At 37.2% G+C, this 23,484-nt stretch overlaps 1 protein-coding gene across 2 annotated transcripts in view; it reads right to left on the bottom strand.

The window, feature by feature from the left end:
* Positions 1 to 23,269, bottom strand: part of PCDH17 (protocadherin 17) — a 92,318-nt gene extending 69,049 nt beyond the window's left edge. For both annotated transcript variants that reach the window (XM_055336165.1, XM_055336166.1), the window contains exon 1: positions 20,547 to 23,269. In XM_055336165.1, coding sequence (XP_055192140.1) covers positions 20,547 to 23,159 — 2,613 coding nt within the window. In that variant the 5' untranslated portion in view covers positions 23,160 to 23,269. The remainder of the gene's footprint in view (positions 1 to 20,546) is intronic.
* Positions 23,270 to 23,484: the final 215 nt, after the last annotated feature.

Below are 23,484 nucleotides of genomic sequence, written 5' to 3'. Positions count from 1 at the left end.
TCCTTTGGCCAATAACGTAAAAAGGCAATAATGGCCATTTATTATCAAATGTTCTAATGCATGCAGTAGGCTTAACTGTATGATTACTTACCATCATGATAGTCATATAAATTATCAAAATAGGCACTTCTGAAAACTTACCTTTTAAAGTGCAAAAGAAATTCAAGGCATTATATTTAGTCAATCATTATGTAAAATTCCTCAAAAACAAATATGTAATTTAAAAGGTGAACCAAAGTGTATGTCTGTTATCCATTTCATCAGTTTGTTTTTTCAAAATACATTCAAATTAAAAACATGAATGTGATGATTTCGCTACACACAGTTCACCAATCTTGCCCCCCCAAATATTAAATTGTTAATTATAAGATAAAGTCAATTATTATTCAGATAATTCAATTTGTAAGTGAAAAAAAATCATGAACAAGATCAGGTTCCTGTCTGATTTTGAAACTGCCTTTCAAATTGTCACCTATAAAGGTATATTCGAGTTCTCAATAGGATTAAAAAAATAGAAGGAATTCAAGGTGAAACTGAATGATGCAATACCTTTCTCATTTTTTTGCCTTCCTCCAACACTTGATAGAGAATTTTTAAATCTTCAGAAGCAACAATTCAGGCAATCAGCTAACCAACCAATATATTTAACAATAATTAGTAAATACTTTGGGGGAATTTTGAAGTCCCTAGTCTTTTGTATTGGCTTCAAAGATAACTTATTACTACCCTTTCCAAAACAACAAAAATCATATGCAAATTTAAATTGTCCAAAAAAATTATCCACTGTATTTGAATTCCTGGTTTGAAAAACAAGAATAATGTGAGAATACAGTTATGAAAATTTAGGAGATAATATACAAGGAATTTGGAAGGCCTGTCCTCAGAAATGACTATTACAAAGTAAAAGGCATTCCTAAATTTGAAGAAAAATATTAATTATTGATCAAATTTATGAGTATTATATTACTAGAATATTTATCATTATCCCTCTGAAATACAGGAATAAGTATCACATTCAAAATGTATGATTCAATGGCAAGAGTCTATTTTAGGTTGGCGTTCATACCTGAAATTAAAATAAAGCTAAGTGTCTTTACTAATGTTAACAGATTTTTAATTAAACATTAGCACAAAATGAAATGAAATATCTCTACTCTTTATCAGACTGACACTTAATACCTAATTCAAGTATCTCTGGCTTTCTTTGCTTGGAGACTTCATTCAAAGAATTTTTATCCTATAGTAAAAGTATCAGTCTTACCTACACAACAAATTCATGAGATAATAGGCCTGCATTCTTCCATAACTAATTTTGAAATAACAGACAAATACCTTGATCTTGTTAGAGACTATTTATAATTTGCATGGTACAGGTTTTTTTTTTTTTCTTTTTTATACACAAATGGAAAGAAATTAAGAAATGTTAACAGTTAGTGATGCCTTGCAAAAATAGTTGGTCGACCGTGGCTGGTGGCTCACTATCTGCTTCTGAAAATCAAATTTTATTGGAATTCAGCTGGGCTCTTTCATTTATATGTTGTCTATGGGCGCTTTCATGCTTCAATGGCAGAGTTGAGTAGTTGTGACAGAGACCGTATGGCCCATAAACCCGAAGATATTTACTATCTGACCCTTAACAGAAAAAGTTGCAGGATCCTGGCTGAGCAAACCTAAGTCTCCGTTCTTAACCTTATAATTAAAATTTTCACTCCACTCATTCCTGTAGATAAAATACTAATGAGGCATTTTCACATATACACTATCTTTAATTAGGTTACAGTCAAGAAACACACACACACACACACACACATACACGTCGTTTTCATCCTCTGTGTGACACAGACTTCTCTTAAAGAGTTTGCATTTGGAAGGTGCCTGATTAAAAAAAAACTTTTCATATTTTTTAAGTGGATTTCAGTGTTAGATGATTTGTAGCATGTTTATATTCAATTCCAAACTACTTAAAACTGTGGAAACAGTACCATCATGGGAACACCTGAAAACAAAATGCACTTAGACACATTAAGTTTCCTGAAGTGTATTACAAGTTCCTCTAGAGTGTACTTAGAATAAGAGTAAGTAACCTGTTCTTTCCCAGAGAAAAGAACTCTTCTGTTCTTGGTCCTTTGTCTCCTTTGCTTCCTTACGCATATTACAGGGTGTTTTTGTCATTGTTTCTCAACCTCTCCAAAACTATTCCTCCCTTTCAACCTCACCAGCTGGAACCATTATAGTTATTTCTATTTTATGTATGGAGAGAAACTGAGGCCTGTGGAATTCATGAAAGGGTAGCTGGAGGTCCCAATAAGAGTAAGTAAGAGGAACAAGTTTTCATTGACTCAAAATCTTGCACTCCTTCAAATAAAAAAGCTGCAAGTCCTGTATGATCCATCTTCCTTTTGTGTGTATTGTACTATGCTTTCTAATCTATTTATCATTGTCTGATGTATTTTACAGATTTATTACTTTCATTCTAATAATGTCTGTTAATCAATGCTCCCTAAAGAGTTCTGATACCAGGTCACACCCCCTTGAATGGCTTTGTTCCTATAATTGTTCAGCTCTGAATCACATTAAACACAGATAAAAGCAATGAGGTCTACTGGACAACTTTGATTCAAATAAGAGAATCAAAGCCCGTTCTATGATCAAATCTGACTATCCTGAGCTTCTTCTGGAGTCTCCGAAATTTGGAAATATTTTCACTATAAAGGACCAAATTACAGAACCTCTTGAAACTACTGCTGGTTATCAGTTTGAAAGACCTTGTGGCAATGTCTTATACGTACATAGGTCCCAGCAGAGTTTCTGAAGCGTAATATATAGAACCCTTAAAGAATTCTTTTCCAAATTGACCTGCATTCTAGGAACTAAGTTGCAGTAACTCCTACTAGCAATTATTCATGCTATAAAATGTTTGTTATATAGATAACTCAATATAAATGCATATCAAACATGATATCCCAACTGGTATAGGAACAGAAACCCTAAACTGAATCAGATGACATTAATTCTCTATTCCTAGCTATATATATATATATATATATATATATATATATATATATATATATGAATAACATTTTTATGCTTCAATTTTCTTACATGAAAAGAGGGGTAAATGAAATCAGATGTTATCATATGTCTCTAACTTTCTGTTATTCATTGCCCTTTTGTGGAAACTTCTCTTCAGTTTCTACCTGGTGTGAGGTTTTCTTCCCACAAGTTCTCCCTGCATAAAAAGCACAGTTCTTAAGGAAGATTCAATAACATCTTACCACTTCGGAGTTTGCTTCAGTAGTGTAAGAAATTTAAAATATCTGGAAATTATTTTTTTGGGAGACGTTCTATCAAAAATTGGTCACTTTTCAAAATGTCTATTTAACATTAAAACAAAAGTGACCAATCCTGGTTTAGAAAGGTCAAAATGGAAATGTATGATAAAATAAATTAACATTCCATGTAAAATTACTTTTTTACCATCATAAACATTCTGGAATAAAATTGTACTCTTATACAACTGCTAACATTCGGGCCAACTGAAATATTGTTTTTATGGAGAATAAGGCTGCATATCAGTACCCTAACTGCTTCAATGTTTTGTCATTTGCTGTTAACAACAATAATCATATGCGTTAACATTTATTCAACATTTAGTATTGATCATATCCTTTATATGCATAATCGTATTTCATCTTGGATTCCTATGAGAGTTCTATGAGTAGCAAATATTATTACATCTAATAAGAGAACAGAAAAAAAAGTCAAGCAATTTTCTCTGGACCAAAAAGCTATATATATATATATTTTTAATCAAGAACCTTAGGAATTGAATCTCAGTGTAAAGGATCAAACTGTCAGAGAGTAACTGATTAAATTAATGATCCATTAATTGGCCCAGAATTCCAGCATTGTTAAGATAATATGAATAAACATCACTGATATGGAATGATGTGTACCTATGATATTTATATCATTTTAGGCAAAAAGCAGTTTATGGTATTATGTTTAGTATATATCTGTAAAAAAAAATCTAGTTGTGCGTCATGCACGTGTGTGCGTATAACAGCATGGGAAGATAGACAGGTTTACAAACCCTTATTCAAAACCCTTGCACCCAAATGTGTCTTGTAATCCCTAACTCTTTCATATTTCAGAATAATGTTTTGTTGTACATGTACCCATCCCAGCAGGGACTAGTACAATACCTCAAATTTAAACATGTTACTACTTCTTCAGTAAAAAATGTAAAAAAATTAACACTAAGTGGAACACGTAAAGATTAAAAATTGTCCTAAATCAGTTCAGGTCCTAGTCCTTTGGATTTGTACTTAGTGAAGGGATTGTGGATCTCAACAACCTCGGAGTACTAAATTACAAGCAATTAAGACTTTTAAATTACAAATATATTTTCAGCCCGCAAATACATAATGAGTCCGTACTATACAACAGGTGCTACTTTAGGTACGATTTTTTAGTAGAAGTTTTGCAATAAAAATTCCTCTTAAAATATAAAATGATGATAAATATAATGACTATCACTAAAATGACTATATATAAATGACTATAATGATTAAATAAATAAGAGTATAATCATTTAATTTTGGAAAAAACAAAAAAGGAAGAAACTCAAAGACACATTTCCTGGACAAAAAAAAAAATCTGAAATTACTTTTAATGCAAAAACTTGGATTTTTCGCATATAAAAATTTTACAATAGTTGTTATTCCTGAGAGTAAAACCTCTTCTAGGGAAACTATTGACTTGGCGAAAATCAAATAGGAAAGAAGTAACTGGCCCTGCAGTCAATGTAGCCAATTCATCCCTGGAGGCTGACTACAAATTCCCAGTTCAATGTTAGAGTAGTTGAAATCCAAAAGGCAATAGACTAGCAGTGCCTGAATCTCAACTATACAGGTCTAGAAGCACAGTCTCAGTGGAGTAGCTTCATCTTTAGAATATCTGTCATGGAGCACAAAAACCAACGGCCCCAAAATCTCATATATTTACCTTTCAATTGTCCTTGAAAAATTCTTCCTTATAAATTACTTAATTCTATGTTTTTTTTAAAAAAATGTTATGTGCCCTGCTTATATGTGCATTAGACACATTTTTGTATGAATATAAAACACAAAGTAGATATTTTTTCCCAAAAGGAAGTGAAAAAAAAAAAAAACGGAAGAATTTTTCTCTTTTTTGATAGTCTGCTTTCTCCTTTCTTCTTTTGAAAACAGAATCAGGTTGTCATACATAGTTTGAAAAATAGGTTTTTCCTGTCTCTGAAGGAGCATGAGTTTATTCAAGCAGAGTTACGTAGTTTATAAAAGCTATACACTTAATATAAAAAAGACAAAGTGTAAAACTCTTCCTGTAGTCTAATTTGATTTAAATTTCCTGATACCCCTTTTCTTAAGAGGACAGAACATCACAATATGAAATGGTGCCCCTAGTAGCACAGTGCATAAATAGCTCAAGCTGAAAGCCTAACAATAAGCTCTCCGTCTATTATTGTAGAACCAATAAATAAGCATAATGAAAATCATGACACATTATTACATTACTCCGGATTGCCTCTATTCATTAAAAAAAAAAGATGAGTGCATTTAAAATAATTTCACATGTCAAATGACAGTAAGCCTTCTAATTGAGATGATGTTGAAAGGAATATTTGTAAAGGGCAGATGCACAGTCTTATGTGGCTTATATCAAGATTACAATAGAAGCATGAAGAATCTGAGCTATAACTATTTCATTCCAAACTGAAGATAGCATAGTATCCCAAACAGTCACATTGTTCACCTGCGCTATGTGTGTTCTGACAGTATGAAGTCAATAAAAAACACATTAAAAAGCTTTAGAAAAGACATCCCTGTCAATTAGCCCTTGGATGGATTCTATGTTTTCAGTTTCCCTGTTGATTTAATATATTAGATTATATTAGTAGCACTGGCTTGTAAACAAGGAAGAGCTGAATCCTATTAATGGAGCTATGCTGCCAAAATAATCAGCTTCCTACTTATCAAGTTTCCAAGTATTTGGAAAAGCTGTGAAATGGGATTATAAGGTTAAGCTGTGTACATCTGGCTCATCACTATATAAATATTTCAGAAATTTGATCTCATAGACTGAAAAAACACCTGTCTAATCATGACTCTTTTCCAAGTTACATGAACTTCAGTGAGCAGAGCAGTACGCAGATGCTGACGAGAAATGATGATCCATTTACATAATGTATTTCGTGTTAGGCATATAATTTTATCATATATTACTCTTCCGAGTGAAAACATAAGAACTTCTTTGAGAAGTTCTGTGGTATCATACTTAATTTTAGCAAAAGGTATTGAGAGAGGTGCAAAATTTTTAAATTCAGGTTAATCAGCTGAAATACTAAATATTGTTTTTTTCTTGTGGTGTGGCATATAATTTTAGAGGAATTGGATGTTGTAAGTATTAAGTAGTATATCATGGACCCAAAGAATAATTAATGAGAGGCAGGAGTTTGTGCATAAAATAACAGTAAAAAGTTCAGCAGTCCCTCTAGTTAATTGAAAGCTTAATGAATTTGAACATCAGTTGCTTTAACTAGATCCAGGATTAAACAACTACTCTGACTCCGTCAAATATACACCAGCCCATTAGGTCTGATTTTATTTTTTCCAAATTTTGTTCAAAAAGGTAATTGTGTTAAAAGTGTACTGACTATGGCTCTTACCGAATTAACTTCAAATGTCCAACTTGAAAACATAGATTTTGAAATTGTGGCCCAAAATGGCAGCTAAAGGTCAATGAATCAAATTTCCAATTATATTTCCTGGGAGCAGATGGGTGCAATGAAACCTAATGATTGAATTTTAAATGCTTTCATGCACCTTTTATCTGTTTCCCAACATGTTGATTCTACCTTAATGCTCTAACAAGATAATAGGTTTATTACAATTAACCAACTGAAATGATATCTCCATTTTCCAATTATTTATATCATATTACCTGGGGATACTGAATCAGAGCTCCTTTCCTCTCCCACCCGTAGTGCCTTTCCATCACCATCCTATACTGACACCAAACAAAACCCAAACTCTAATATCATTAAATAACAGATGTGCCCTGGGAGATTTGATTTCTCTAGTTAAATGATGAATACTTAAAATGAAGCCCAACTTCACTGAAGCTCATTGGGAGATCTGTAATGAAAATAGTTGGAAGGTATTTGTTGAATTAAGTTTAACTATAAATTCCCTTTCCTTGCGTTATGAACTGATATGTCAGTCTATTTTACTGGACTGTGTAAGCTTAATATATAAAGAAGGTTTATTAAGTGGTTAAAAAATTGTATGTTCTAGGGGCACCTAGCTGACTCAGTTGGTACATTAAACTCTTAATCCTGGGGTTTGTGAGTTTAAGCCCCAAGTTGGGCATAGAGTTTACTTAAAAAAATTAAATGTTCTATTTTCAGGAATGGCAGATGAAGGATTTTATCTCTACTGTATCTCAGTAGAGCACATTCTTGCCCAAGGAACAAAAGGAAGGAATTATGGAAAGACTTATTTTATTGCTTTTAAGTAACAGAAATCAATATTTTATCTCTTAAAAGTCTAGATGAAAGGAAATCCAAAAAGATTTTTAACTAATAAACAAAAGTTTACCTAATAAACAAATATATTAAATGCATTTTAATAATGCTACACATAACATCAGTTCACCCAACCCATCTCAAATTCAACCCACTGCTCTATTGCTCCACTATGGGAATCGACCATAGGCATCTGAGGTCCGAATGTACATATAGTTAAACAGCTTAAGGTGAGAAACACCACCATGGTCTCATCAATGAATATATCGGAGTTCTTTAAAAATATTTACATTAGATGTAAATGTGCAGTGTTCTTAAGGTATCCCTGTAAAAATATATTTTCTGAATAGATATCACAGAAAAGAGACCAGATGAAAAGAAGAATCAGAACAAGTCAGTATAAGTCATAAATAATAATTCCCTTCCTTTAGCTTCAAATTTTGTATTTTGATGGTAACTTTCAAATATCTAAACAACTTTTTGAAATTTCTAAACAAATAATATGTATTCAGATTATATGGTTTCATGTAAAGACTAATGTGCGAAACTTGGTGTATCTTCAGGACATTCACATTTTTACCAATATTACTTAGAAGTCACATTTCCAGTAGATTTCTAAGCTGTATTCTTTAAGATAAAGTATGCATGATAGCTCAAGAAAAAGCACAGTCAAGAGAAATGAGTAAAATTCAGACCGATTATGGATGATTACAGGCCCAGTTTCTGATCTACTGAGAGGGTATCTACTCCCAGTACTCAAGCTTCTTAGTGACAGAAAAGCAAGACCCAGCCTGGCATCCTCTCCAGAGAGAGCAGCACCATCGGTGCTATGCCTCTCTTCCCAAAATACCAAATATTCCAGAGTAAATCTACAGATGGGCTCAAACTATAATGTTTGGATAATTGCGGATATAAACGTCCCCTCTGAGAACTTGCAATTTGTCAGTTTATCTTACACAATATTTAACACTATAATCTTTCAGAAAGTCTTTCTCTTGCTTTTGAATGTTAATTGACAATGAATTCTAAACTTCTTAAATTTGCATTTCTATGCCCCTATTATTTTTTCTTTGATTTTGTATCCCAACTATCTGGCGAGTGGAGATAAATTTTTAATATGGTTTGAAAGTTCATTGTGCTTTAAGACTTTATTCTATCAAAATTCCTTATTGTTTGATATGCATTTTTACAGTTAAAGTTTAAAATTCAGAAAAATAGTAATTAAGTCCTAGAATAGCTTAAAAATAGTAAATTATTTCAATTAAGAGCTTTAATTTTTTTGCTATTTATTACTTGAATTGATGATTATGGATTGAACAACTCTGCAGGTTGTAGATGTATTTTAAATAACAATACTGTAATGGGCAACATACTGTTTATATAAAAGCTTAGATTATGTTTCCTCAATATGTGCATAAAAATTTCATACCACCTACATAAAATAGATTCTGAAATTTTGAGAAAAGTTTTGTAGGTTGGGTTATTATTATTATACACTTTGATAATTGCCCACAGTGATATTCTTTTCCCATTATCAGATGGCAAATGGTTGGTACTAAAGTGATTAAGTCATGAAATTACATATTAACAAATACAAATAAATGCAATCCTCAAATTACTATTTATGGTTTATCTATAATTTCATTTCATTAAAAAAGTCATATAGGAAAAATAATAACATTACTTTCTTAATAATTTACTAGAGCTGTGTGATTCTTAAGCCTTAACAAAGAGACATAATATTTGGATTGCGCAGTTTTAATACTTCGTAAAGCATATCAAGGAATAGGACAAAAGATAAAAGATATACTCTTAACACTATTTGCTCTTGATAAACAGTATATATATATATATTAATGTATAAACATATATATGTGTGTGTATAAATATAAACAAATTCATTGAAAGCTTGATGCATGCTCATGATCATGAACTTTGGCCATTTTTTTCCAGGAACTTGTAATAGTACCAATAGACTTGTATAGGAATTTTTCATTGTATTTATTAAGAAGGTAACGATTAAAAATTATCAAAATATACCACCTTCAAATAAACTGTTTGCCAGTATGTTTATATAAATAATATCTTAGACTTCGGCCTCTGTAATTTCTAGGTTTGAATCTAAATTCTAGCTCATATCTGATCAGATCACAGACTTACAAAGGATCCATATTTTCAAGTGCTTACTATGTATTAGAAACCTTGTTAGTTTCTCCCAACTACAGAGACAAGCAAATTGTATATGGTCCCTGTCTTCCAATATTCAGCGATTTAAGCTGCTTTGTGACAAATTAGCTTTGCCAACAGTTATAACACTGATCCAGAGTTTTAAAGCTGTTGAGATTGAACAATACTCATGTTTTTGTGTGTGTAGATGAATTCGATCTCTATAAAAACAAAGCCTACATACCACAATCAAAGAAAGAATGAATGGACACAGGTAGGGTATTAAATCTCCTGTTAGTCATCCAGTCTCAATATCTTTATTATGGCTCTTTAAAATTCTTATGCATTAAGTAGCTTTAGGATCAAGCATAGAAGAAAAATACTTGCATTGACTTCTGTTGATTAAATATCATTTTCTAGTTCAAAAGACTGCACTTTGCTTTTTTACCTCCCAGTCTGTCCTGCTTTCTCCAACACTGTCAAATGGTCCTACCACCATGTACTTCAAACTTAACCAGGCAAAAGAGGAGCCTGATGGAAAATATTATCTACTCCTTTGCGAAAGCTGCTAAAGCGTTACATGTCAACTTTTCGCCCGAGGCAAAATTTAATGGCTGACTTGTGGATCTTTATTTCTAGAGATTTACTATGGAAACACTGACATAACCTTTAACCAGAGCAAACAGAGCCACTCTAATAAGCAGGCAACACCAAACCTAAAAATGCACGAGGAACAGAAAGATCCTGGCAGGAATTAATCTGCCATTTTCACACATCTGCCCGAGGGAGGTATTGTAATTGCAAAAATTTACTCTAAGACTGCTGAGACTCATAGTAATTATGTTTCTTTTTTTTAATAGAAATAGCCACAGGTGGTAACAAATTGGGTTTTGAGATGGGGAACTGGGCATGCATTCTAACCCAAATTACTATGTAATTGTCTTGATTATAAAAAAAAAAATCGTAGAAAGTCTATTGCTCAAAATCAGAAAAAAGAAATTCTCCTTAAATGCATTCCTTGTCTTTCAGTTCTTTTAGTTTCTCTCCACTTAGGCATATAGCTTCATTTGTTGGTATTGGCACATCTGATAGCAGGGCCACACTGTAGAATAGGCTTTTGCCAATAACCCTTAGAAATTCCTCTGAGTGGGATTTGTTTAATAGGATAGTTTCACTTATTTCCTGCCTTATTATCATCTAGAGATAAGTAGTAGCTTTCCTAGAAGGTCAGGATCTGGAAATGTAGCTAATAATTATTATTATCCATGCCAATGCTAAAAGTGCAAGGTTATAGACTTTTTATTTCAATCTATGTGTTGTATTAAAATGTTTGCTATTTTTCACACACACATGCATACACACACACATGCTCTCAATAATCCTCTATCTTACTCTACACTTAGATTCATGCATTAGCACCAACATATTATCATTGTTTTTTTTTTTTTTTTTTTAAACAGCAAACATATTCCAGGCATACAAAGCCAAGTAAGACTCAATAGCCAAGTGTACCACCAAACTTTCTTAACTAGGAAATTCTGGTTTACTCAACCAAGATTAAAATAAGAAATTAGGCACTGGCTTAAAACAAAACAAAATTCATTAATGTAACACGAGGTCACACAAAACTTAAAATAATAATAAAAATAAAGCAGTCGGGGATCCCTGAGTGGTGCAGCGGTTTGGCGCCTGCCTTTGGCCCAGGGCGCGATCCTGGAGACCCGGGATCGAATCCCACGTCGGGCTCCCGGTGCATGGAGCCTGCTTCTCCCTCTGCCTATGTCTCTGCCTCTCTCTCTCTCTCTCTCTCTCTCTCTCTCTCTGACTATCATAAATAAATAAAAATTTAAAAATTAAAAAAAAAGCAATCAATTGTCTTGCCTTGAAATTATATGAAGGTGAGTTTTTATAAAATCTATAATTCCATCTTAATTATAATGATCATAAAGATAAATCATTTCTTTTTTTCTTTTTTTTTTTTAAGATTTTATTTACTCATTCATGAGAGACAGAGAGAGGCAGAGACACAGGCAGAGGGAGAAGCAGGCTCCATGCAAGGAACCGGATGTGGGACTCGATTCTGGGACCCCAGGATCACACCCTGAGCTGAAGGCAGGCACATAACCACTAAGTCACCCAGGCGTCCCATTTCTCTTTTATTTTTCTCGACTTATAACTCCCCTTATTCACATTCTTAGTGCAATAAGTTAATTGGGGCAAACTATTTTATAATAGATGCAAAACTGCAAAAACAAAGTAGAAAGCAAGACTTGTGTGCCTCAAGAAGTCACCACAACAAAATTCACCAATATTTAGACAATATTCCACTTTTAGCTGACAGAACCATGGAAATAAGCAAATTATTTTTAAGGTCGTTTGGAAAGTTTTTATGACAAATGTTTATCAGAGATGTATTATTAAGCGATTATCGCTTTGAGCTGGAAAACATTTCCTTTTGGAGCTAATTCCCTCCTCCCCCCCCCCCCAGAATGCTAAATTATGATGTTTTTCCTTAGTAAGTTTTGCTGAAATTTTAAGTATATTATATATCTCAAACATTCTGATTTCTTATTGTTGTCATAACTGAAATGGAGATATTGGCAAAAAAGCACAGATTGGCCACCTTATACTCTGGTAAGATAATGCTTCTCATTGTAATCATAGGTGAATTTCTTTTATAAATATCAGTTCTGCATATTGCAATTGCTCTGGTGAAATACCAAAAAGCTATTGAATATTCAGTCATAAAATAATCTCAGCTTACTCTGATAAATTATATCGTGTGAAAAATAAAATAAACAGCTTTTTTAAGCAAAGGCATTTATATTGGGGTCTATGATTTGAAAAAAAAATATATCTTGGAGATAAAAACTATCATTTTAGGTTTCAAAACTGATGGAAGTGTTCATACTGCAAGCAAATATTTAGAAACTTATCCAAGACACTGATAGTGTAAAATTAGGTTATAGAAATAAGAAAGATATTTAAGCCACTGTGACATTTCTGCCTATAGTAAAATACCTGTTGCATTGCTTTATAAAAGTAAGCTATTGGAATTTAGGAAATATGTGTATATTTCCACTTGAATGTTATTGAATTGGAGGGCATGAAAATCCTAGGTATAATTATAATCCAATCATTGCTCAGCAATGATTATTAGTGACTCAGACAGAAATACTGCAAAGAGGTATTTCAATTGCTGACTTATGCTTAAATTACATTTTTTAAAAGTCATCAACAGAAGAAGCTGAAGAAAATGTATCTAAAGAGCCATACTTGTTAGAAAGAAATTATTTAGTCACATTTTAAGTTAAATCTGTTATTTAAAAAATATTTTTTTGCCACCAAAATAGCACTGGAATTTTTCTGAATATAAAGTCATTCTCTACATTATGTATTAGTATAATTTACAAACAAGCACGCAGTGTCTTAAAAACAAGACATATCTACAAAACAATTATAAAGGTATAGCTTTGAAAGCTTGAAATAGAGTTTTAATACTCTCACTTTCAAATTCTACAAAGGCTGCTTTTAGCTGATAAAGAGAGTAAACAAGAAATCGTCCTTTATATGGTCCCTTTAATGTGTTCCACTAATTAAAAATCAATCAAAAACATTATAAGTTTAAAAAATAATAAATATTGTTCAGAGAGGGTGTATTCCAGAGCCAAACAAGCTTACATGATTATACTTATCTGTACCTTGCCCATTTTGCCTCCAATATAAATATGGTGCTTAACTGTATTACTGAGTAGAAATGTAAAGAAAATAACACAAGTCTTTAAATATTTCAAAATGACTAAAACAAAATGCATTTCTAATACCATTAAATTATTTTAATATATTCCATTCCTCTAATCAAACCAAAGTCTATTTATGTAGATTAGTTACATCTAAAGTCTCATTTACCCAACCTGTATTTATCCTTTGATCACAAAGCTTGTTAACTTAAATGGTCTTTTATTGTTATGATTCATTTTCCCATAATTATGCTGTTTAACTGCCTTATTTTTTGAATAAATATATGCAAACGCGCCAATCATATTCAGTACAGTTATGCTAGATGCTCAATGAACTGTAAGAGCCATTTCACCACAATAAAACTGCCTGGATTAGATCCAGGGCAAGGCCTACAGATACCAGTAATCACAATGCCACTAGGACCAGAACAGATAGAAGTGTGTCACATGTATATCAATAGATTCTCTCAAACACTGTCGGAAACCAATTTTACAGTCTGTCACTGGAAGAACTTTGTGCATACAAGTGAAGGATGCCACCCACACAGCCACAGTTTTGCATCTGTATTTTTGCCTTTTTTTTTTCGTCTTTCTTTGCTTTACCTAAAAAATATTGAACTTGTACTTCTGCAGTAGCAAGGAAGTACAAGCAAACTTCTGCTTAGTCACAGCAGGAAATGTTGATGTTATTAAGGACTTCTTTATTATAGATAATTTATTTCAGGCGACCAAAGGATAGCAATATATCACTGTCAAAGCTGGTGGTGAAAGCTATGACTAACCGTAAAATACTGTGTGCCACTGAAGGAAACTCTTGTCAACGTCTCCTTTACTAAAATAGGTTGACAATAGATTAGTGTAGGTCTGATGAACTTTAAAAGTGTTTTGTAGGTGGGTGGCAAAAGTCAGTCTTCAAATTGATAGGCAAAATGAACTTTATGCTATTCTCTAACAAATATACAGTCATTGGTTAAAGGAATTCAGTACAGAAAAAAAAAAAAACAAACCTTCCCTCATGACTTTACTAAAATACGACTTTAAGATAATGCCCTGTGGGATTTATTAAACAGAAGTATCACTGAGGGGAATACATTCTGGAGCAATGACTAATATCATAATTAGAAGGTGCATTTGTAAGAATTTACCCACTATTGAGTGTATTGCAAGACTTCTCAGCATAAGGGAGTTAAGTTTTACTTCCTAACTGGCATAAGGGCAGCTCTAGCAGCTTTATCCTCCTCCTGTGGTTGTTTCATCATCGGGATCAAGGCATATATTTTCACAATGCCTCTAGCCATCCTACCAGCCTCCCGAAACAATCAGAAAGTTGGATGAAAACTTTTTTTTTTTTTTCTTAATCTACCTAAACTCCAACCTATTGTTCACTGAAGGCCAGTAGTTCCTCAAATTCTCTGCTCTAGAGCGACCGGCTCTACTTTAAGGAACTTCAAAATGTGTGAAGTTTGAAAGCAGTGCAATCATCAAGTTTTAAAATATTTTCAAAGAAAAAATAAAGATTTGAATACATCCTTTAAAAAGAGGAGAGCTGCCTTTGAACTAAAAAAGTATATAATAGGCTAATATTTATTCTTGAGTATTTGTATACATTTTATGGGAAATATAAAGACATATATACATATATACATACATTTTAACTTTGCTGAGAAGTTTTATGATTCACATTTTCATAAATATAGGCAGAGCCAACCTTCACAGCAGCAAGTGCATGTAACCCTTTATTAATCTAAACATGAAATATTTTCTTAATTTAAAGATATATTTTCATTCGTATAGATCTATTTCTATTGCATTATATTACAGAAGCAGCACTCACAGTAAAAAAATTGAAACCTGATAGTGGTAGCGAAACATAAGAAAAGAGTAAAATCATATTTGTAAATAGTTTTAAATACCTATCTGGAGATTTTTAAGTTTTTTTTTATTTTAAAATATGTATATTTCTTAATCCTTTGCTAAAAAAATATTTGAGATTATTTTAAGAGTGACCAATTTTTTGACCTCACATGTAAATCTATTTGCACTGTAAAAAAGTAAATAATATATAACTTCAACTTTACTATGAGAGGTTTCTAGAAGTTATGTTTTTTTATTTATTAAATTTCTTTAATGTGGCTTGAACAATATAGTCACAGGGGATGTTTTAGAACATGGAAACTTTTTTCTTGACTAAGAAATATGTTCAAGCAACTGAGACTGGAATTCTAGGACATACTTTTCTATTATATAGCTTTCATGATCACACACAGCCTTAAATAACATGAAGATGTCAAGAATCGAATTCCAAGACCCTCCATGTAGACTTAGATATGATAATATTTATTGAAATTATAAAATTCACTCATAGAACTTAAAATTATAAACTCACTCATGCACTCATAAAAAATTTAAAAGTATCCTACTTCTATATTTTTAAAAGATGGATGAATTATCATCTCAGCAAAATAATGATGAAGTATTTTACCTGGCTGACATTTTGGAAATTTTATTGAAGACTAACAACTAATAGATGAAGAGGGGTTATTACCTATAAGTAGTTGTATCAATTAAATGTAAAAATAAGGACCTGGGGTTTCTAGTTCATATAGTTTTAAAAACTATACTTTTGTGTTTTCTTTCAAAATAAAGAAATGCACCCAAATTTACATTGGAGTGGAGATTTTCATGGATTCACACAAAACTAAGAATAAAAGTAACAATGTATCAAAAATGATAATAATCTGAATTTTAAACTCTTCTTTGAAGAAACTCAAAACACCTTGATGGCGTTTTTTTTGTATATTATTTATACTATTTTTAGTATATGATAGAACAAAAAAATGCCTTTTGATTGTGTACTTATATTGACTTAGAGTAGGAATTAATCCTTTCATCTTTTAAAAATTAAAAAAAAGTAAAGACACTCTTGGAGGCATCCTATAGGAAAGACACATTCCTTTTTTGTTTAGCCCACCATTACCCTTAGAAATACAGATGTATATAATGTTTATGGAAATGAGTGCGTGTCACTAATCAAACTGTGCTATCTAGAACAACACTGCAGAAAAATATCCCCAAAATTATATATGAAGAAAGAAATTGTTCACATGTTTTATGCTTGTTATTGAGATCGCTGATATACCAGAATATGAAGTTTTAAAGACCATGATCTTGGGAGCTCATCAGAGTCCCTATAGTCAAAAGTCTCTTGTATTAGAGAAGTGAGACTTAAGACAGACAATGTATAATGTTGCTAGTAAAGATGTACTTTTCGTTTCACCTTTTCGTTCTAAAATACTGATTTATCATCTATGCTATGTTACTTTAGTCCTCTATACTCCAATCTCATTTTTATATATTTGGATTGACTGTATTTACCATGTGTTTAATTCCTTTTTATTGAAAAGGCCATGCACATATATCAAAAGGATTTTCTCTTCCTAGCATAAAAAGTCTAAAGTCAATCCTAATGTGAATCTTTTGAAATTGAACTATAAAATACTACATGAGAATGTATTCTTTTTTAAAATTTATTTTAGTAGATCTTATTCTGCAGGCTCAATGTATTTTCTTCTATGGGATCATACTGAAATGACTTGCAGTAGTGCTACAAAAAAAATGTGAAAACACAGATGTTCAAACAAAACTGGAAATTCTCCCAACAGTGAAGAAGTCCCCAGCCTCTTCTCAGTCAGGCCTTCGTTGAAAACACCTGTTGAGAAGTTACCATGAGGCTGAACAAATAATTCTTGATAAGCCTCGATATGCAGTTACTCGTGACAATTAGTAATGATCTCTACTTGATTTTAGATTCTCATATTAACATATGAAATAAGTCACATAAAATGACTAAGAAAAGTGCTTTTATAAATTTGTCTGACAATCTCTTTTCCTTACCTAGCACAAAATCTGTGCTCCTATTTTTCAAAATCAGTGTTGCAGCTTTAAAATGAATAAAATATTTCATTGTAACAATGTTGTATTATGACTCACATTATTGAGCACATTTTAATCACTAGTCTATTATTTAAACCCTTCACAGACTGACTCTACTTCATCTGAGAAACTTGAAGAAATCCTGAAATAAAATCTCTTCTCACAAACCACTGTTTCTACATAGTGGTTATTTGTGTAAATCAGCTTACATGATTGTTCTGCATTTTATTTTCAATAAAAAATACTCTCACGCCCGAGAACCTACACATCTTAACCTTAGAAATTGGACTCACATAATGTCATTTGATACTCAGAAAAATCTCAATGTAAGCTTTAATACGAGTCTTACACATCCTGAAATCCTTAAATTTCACATACCACTCTGTACCAGTGTGTTTCAAAACAATTACAAAGTACGTTTCATTCCATCAGTACAAGCACACCCCGTGCCCCTTCTAAAGAGCACAAACATGCTGGAAAATAAAGCTAATGCAGACCTAGTAGCTGCTAGTCCCAGGGTACTCTGTGGACTAAAATACTACCTTCAGAAATACTTGTGAGTGTAGTCGTGTGTTTCCCAGCAGGCTGTGTTAAATATGCACATTAATAAATGCACTCGGAAACGAGGTCATGGATACCTGAGCCCTTGAATTTAAGCGTGTCACTTCAGCACCAAGTGTTTGCAGCATGCTAGTTTAAACGGAAAGAGAAAAGGAGGGTCACCATAGTTACTCTGTTCTCAACAATAGGTACTGAGAAAAACCTGATAATATTTAAGAGGAAAGTAACATATTAGGAATTTACAAAGCATTCTCCATAAAACTGTAAAAACTCAGTAGGAACAAAAAAGAGAAAGAGAGTGCCTATTTTAACCGTTTATATCGAGGACATTTCCAGGGCAGGAGCAATATGCCACATTGAGTCACCTTGGGGAAAATTTCCAGAACTTAAAACTGAAACTTTTTCTGTGTTTTTATGGCAGGGATTAAGATTCTAGGAGAAAGAGAATGGCAAGGAAGTTTGTTCCTTTGGTTTCTTTTTAAATTATCTCTTTCCCTGCATGTGTGAGATGTGCTTTGGCTTAAGATTTACTGCTGAGAGAAATCGTCATCATCATCATCACCACCACCACCACCATCATCATCATCATCATCACCATCATCCATTCCTCAAGCAATGAACAGCTTAAAGAACAGCATGGTGTAAATACAGTATAGGCCCCCCGGCCCCTCAAAACCTTCTGGATACCTCCATCCAAATGTGTTCCTCACTAATCTGACCCAAGTAATCAGGCTTTCTGATATTCTACTGCGCCCACTTCATTTTTCCTGGAACCTAAATAAGAATTCATCTAACAGCATTTGAAATGGAAGAAGAGGCATTAACTCTCTGTGATATCTTTGTAATTGTCAATGGTAAAAATAGAGGAAAGGTATTTAACATATGTGTATAATAAGATGACTGCAAAAGATCTATAAATACATATTTTAACATATCTCCCTAAAGGGATTATCATAAATACCAGTTTTACACAGTCACAGAAAGACTTTCATAGAAACCACAATATTTTTTTAAAGGATATATTTCTCGTTCAGCCTTTTATAGACATCAAAATATCGTGATTACTGGTATACAGTAGACATCATAAAAGGTGGGATTTAATACTAGAATTGATACTTTAGTATTCAGCAGCATCAAGTACAAGAGTGTTTTACAAGGACATTAAACTAGCTTAAGAAAATATGTTTTGCTTTTAGCATTTGTCACACTCATGTTGGAAAGGATAAGGTTACGGAATGTACCTATTCATTTTAATAATAAAAGCATTACTGAATCAAGTGTCATTAAAAGGTATTTGCTTTTCAATGCATACAATTAAGAACAAATCAACTTCATTTGCCCCAAACTAATCTTCCTCCCAAAGTGTCACTTTTAGTTAAACTCAATTTTGAATTTCAAGTAGTGCTCATCCAGGGTAATTTGTAGCAACATGCATCTATAATAAGCAAGAATTAAGTTTTTCTGTGACACAACTTAATAGCGGAAAAAAGACGCTAGGCAGCGACTAGACAAAGTCCAGTCACCTGCTATTGTTAGAATCTATGTCCATGATGGGTCAGTCATTTAGGTTTTTTTTTTTAAATATATATATCAATAACTTTGGATTACACTATCTAAAATATATTAAATTATCACTTAGCTATACTGGAAATATACAGTATGCAAACTAAATGCATCCTGAAATTCTTTTTTGGTGCATCAAGTGCCTTTCAGGCCAACTTTGCCTCCTGTTTTCAACCATATAAAAAAGACTCTGTGTACCCTCTATTCCTTCCTCAATGACTCCAAGAAACAGCTCCGGAAAACTACAGGACAAAACAGACATAAACTTTTCTTGGACGGTTAATGGTCATTACGCAGAGCCCACGTTTATTCAAACTTTTGTAAGAGCTTCAGAACATAATTCACATATTAAAAGTTTAAACTACCCTAAGGCATTAGGATGCAGTCTCTGCTGAGAAGAGGAAATAAAACTCATGTTCTTTAACACACTGTTTAAAATCTAAAACGGACTTTTGGTGGGGGGGTGGGGGTGGGGGTGGGGAGGAGTGAAAACTTAGCCCATACTCAGGATCTGAAATTCAGGCTAGCTGCTATCTTGTACTTGAAGAAGAAGTTAACTTCTGAATATTTGAGTATACACTTCTTTCATTTCTGGCATGAGATTTAAAAAAAAAAAAAGCAAAACAGAATTAAAAAGCAAATCTAATTAAAACTTTGTTTCCCCCCTACTCTGGGTATGCTCCGTTATGGAGAGAAATGTCGACCAACAAGTAGAATGAACTCTAAATACTGAACGCTGCCAACATTTTTAAACCTACAAAAATAAACTTTAAAATACAACAGAAGTACAAACATTCACATCCTTTAGATCTCAGGCTATTTACAAGGGAGGGGTCATGTATAGACAGGTACAGGTAGTGGCAAAAGTGTAAACCGATTTTCATTGGAAAAAAATTTTTTTTTTTTTTCCCCTCTCACTGCTGCTGGCAAGGCGGCTGGTCCTGTTCCAAAGGTGTCAGGACCGCTCCCGACGCCAGCAATAAAGTCAAGTCCCAGGTATGCTACAAGTCTCTTACCTGAATTATGGACATCCGAGTGGCAGGGGTCTCGCTTGCGTTAGTCCCTTGTCCCGTGAAGCTGGTGTGGCAGCCCGCGTGGCCCTGGGGCACAGTCAGGTTGTTGGAGGCCGGTTTGAGATACATCACCTCGGAGCGGGGCGAGCTGAGGGGCAGGCGGGTCTGGTAGTCGAAGTACATGGGGGAGGTGGCCAGGGAGGGGCTGCTCACCACGTTCATGACGTTCATGGCGTTCCTCTCCTCCACCTCGCTCTGCACCAGCATGATATCATTTTTGTTGATCTTCTTCTTCTTGCCCTTGCCGCTGCCCAGCTGCGGGTGGCTGTACTCGGCGATGCGGCAGTTGTAGGTGCGAATCTCCTTGTTCTCGCGCTTGCACTTGACGGCGATGGTGATCATGGCCGCGAGGAGGATGATGGAGATGGTGCTCAGGGTCACGATGAGCGGCAGCGACATGTCCCAGTGGTGCTGCTCGCCGTTCACGCGCGGGACCCCCTCGGGCAGGGAGCCGCTCACCGAGCGGATGATGAGCTTGGCCACGGCGGACAGGGTGGGCTTCCCGTGGTCAGTCACCTTCACGACCAGCTCCACCACTGGGGTCACGTCCTCCCAGAAGGGGTGCAGCGTGCGGATCTCGCCGCTGGAGGGATCGATCTCAAACAGGTGGTCGTCGTTCCCGTCCACGATCTCGTAGGTGAGGCGCCCGCTCTCGCCGAAGTCGCTGTCGAGGGCGCGCACGGTGCTCACCAGGTAGCCCAGGCCGGCGTTGCGGGGCACCTGCAGCTCGGCCGTGTCGTTCTGCAGCGTGGGCAGCACGATCACCGGCGCGTTGTCGTTCACGTCCAGCACGGTCACCCTCACGGTCGCGTTGCTCTCCAGGTGTGCGGGCGCCCCCGAGTCCTTAGCGAGCACCTTGAACTCGAACGCCTTGGTCTGCTCGTAGTTGAAGGAGCGCAGGGCGTAGATGGCGCCGTTGGTGGGGTTCACGCTCACGTAGGTGTAGACGGACACGTCGCCGATGTGCGAGGGCAGGATGGAGTAGGACACGGTGCCGTTCTGGCCCAGGTCGGGGTCCTGGGCGAGCACCGAGCCCAGGTACTCCCCGGGGATGTTGTTCTCGTGCACCTGCAGCACGTAGAGCCCCTTGGTGAAACGGGGGGGGTTGTCGTTCTCGTCCAGGATCTTGACGGCGAACGACTTGGTGGAGTTGAGCGGGGGCGAGCCCCCGTCCCGCGCCACGATCGTCACGTTGTACTCGTCCTGCGTCTCGCGGTCCAGCGGGCGGTCTGTCACCACCGTGTAGAAGTTGTCGTAGTTCTCCTCCAGCTTGAAGGGCACGGCCCCCCCGGGCCCGCCCAGGCCGCCGCCGCCGCCAACGCCGCCGCCGCCGCCGGCCGTGCCCCCCCCGCCCAGGACCCTGCACTGCAGCTGCCCGTTCTTGCCGGAGTCGCGGTCAGTGACCCGCACCAGGGCGATGACGGTGCCGGGCGGGGCGGCCTCGCTCAGCGCCCCCTGGCGCACGGAGACGAAACCGATGGACGGCGCGTTGTCGTTGCGGTCGATGAGCTTGACGGTGACCTTGCAGTGGGCCGGGATGGGGTTGGGCCCCAGGTCCCGGGCCTGCACGTCGATCTCCAGCATCCCGTTCTCCTCATAGTCCAGGTTGCCCTTGACGCGGATCAGGCCGGTCTTAGGGTCGATGGAGAAGAGCTCTCGCACGCGGTCAGGCACGTAGCTGCTGAAGGAGTAGAGCACTTCGCCGTTGGGGCCCTCGTCGGCGTCGGTGGCGTTCAGGTCGATGACCACGGTGCCCAGCGGGGCGTTCTCGGGCAGCTCCACCAGGTAGGAGGGCGCCTCGAAGACGGGGCTGTTGTCGTTGGAGTCGATCACCTTCACGTTGATTTGCACAGTGGCCGACCTGGGCGGCTCGCCGCCGTCCAGGGCGGTCAGCACCAGCGTGTGGTGGCTCTGCTGCTCGCGGTCCAGGGCCTTCTGGATGACCAGCTCCGGGAACTTGGTGCCGTCGCCGCGGGACTTGACGTCCAGCGCGAAGAGCCCGTGGTCGTCGCGCGTGAGCAGGTAGGTGCGGAGCCCGTTGTCGCCGGCGTCGGGGTCGTGCGCGCTGGTGAGCGGGAAGCGGGTGCCGGGCGCCGCGTTCTCCGAGATGTCCATCTCGATCTGGTCCGAGGGGAAGGAGGGCGCGTTGTCGTTGATGTCCTGGATCTCCACCTTGATCATGCAGATCTCCTTGTCGTTGGCGAACACCTCGAGGGACAGCTGGCACTTGGCGTTGTGGCGGCACAGGGACTCGCGGTCGATGCGCTGCTTGGTGTAGAGGAGCCCGCTGTCGGCGTCCACGTCCAGCAGGTGCGGCGCGGAGTTCTCCAGCACCCGGTAGCTCCCGGACTTGCTGCGCCCGCCGCCGCCGCCGCCGCCGCCGCCGCCGCCGCCGCCGCGCTCTGCGGGCGGAAGCCCCGGCTGCAGTCGAGCATCCTTGCCGATGTTGCCGATCACCGTGCCGGCCCCTTGCTCCTCCGGCACCGAGTAGTTGAGGTTTTTGAGCGTCAGGGCAGGGGCCCACAGGAGGAAACAGCAACAGATGGACAGGTACATCCCAGACCGGCGGGGTGGGGGCGGGAGCAGCCGGACCGGAGGGGCGAGCGAGTGGGTGCGCGCCAGCCTGGGGCCCCGGCGCAGCGCGCGCGCGCGCGACGCGAGCCCCAAGTCCGTGGGTCCTTCCTTGCCCGCGCTCGGGGGCTGCGGCACCCCCCCGGGGGCGGGCTCCTTATTCCGCTCAAGTTCCCCGAACCTGTTGATCTACAGCATCCGCACTGGGCGCGAGGCGGCGGCGGCGGCGGCGGCGGCGGCGGCGGCGGCGCAGCGAGGCTGCAGGGGCGCGGAGCAAGGCGGCGGCTCCCTGCGGCTGGGGGCGAGCCCC

Source organism: Nyctereutes procyonoides, unplaced genomic scaffold (assembly GCF_905146905.1).
Source record: "Nyctereutes procyonoides isolate TBG_1078 unplaced genomic scaffold, NYPRO_anot_genome, whole genome shotgun sequence".
NCBI classification, from domain to species: Eukaryota; Metazoa; Chordata; class Mammalia; order Carnivora; family Canidae; genus Nyctereutes; species Nyctereutes procyonoides.
The sequence above is the reverse complement of the archived record's forward strand: the minus strand, read 5'-3'. Positions and strand labels throughout refer to the sequence as shown.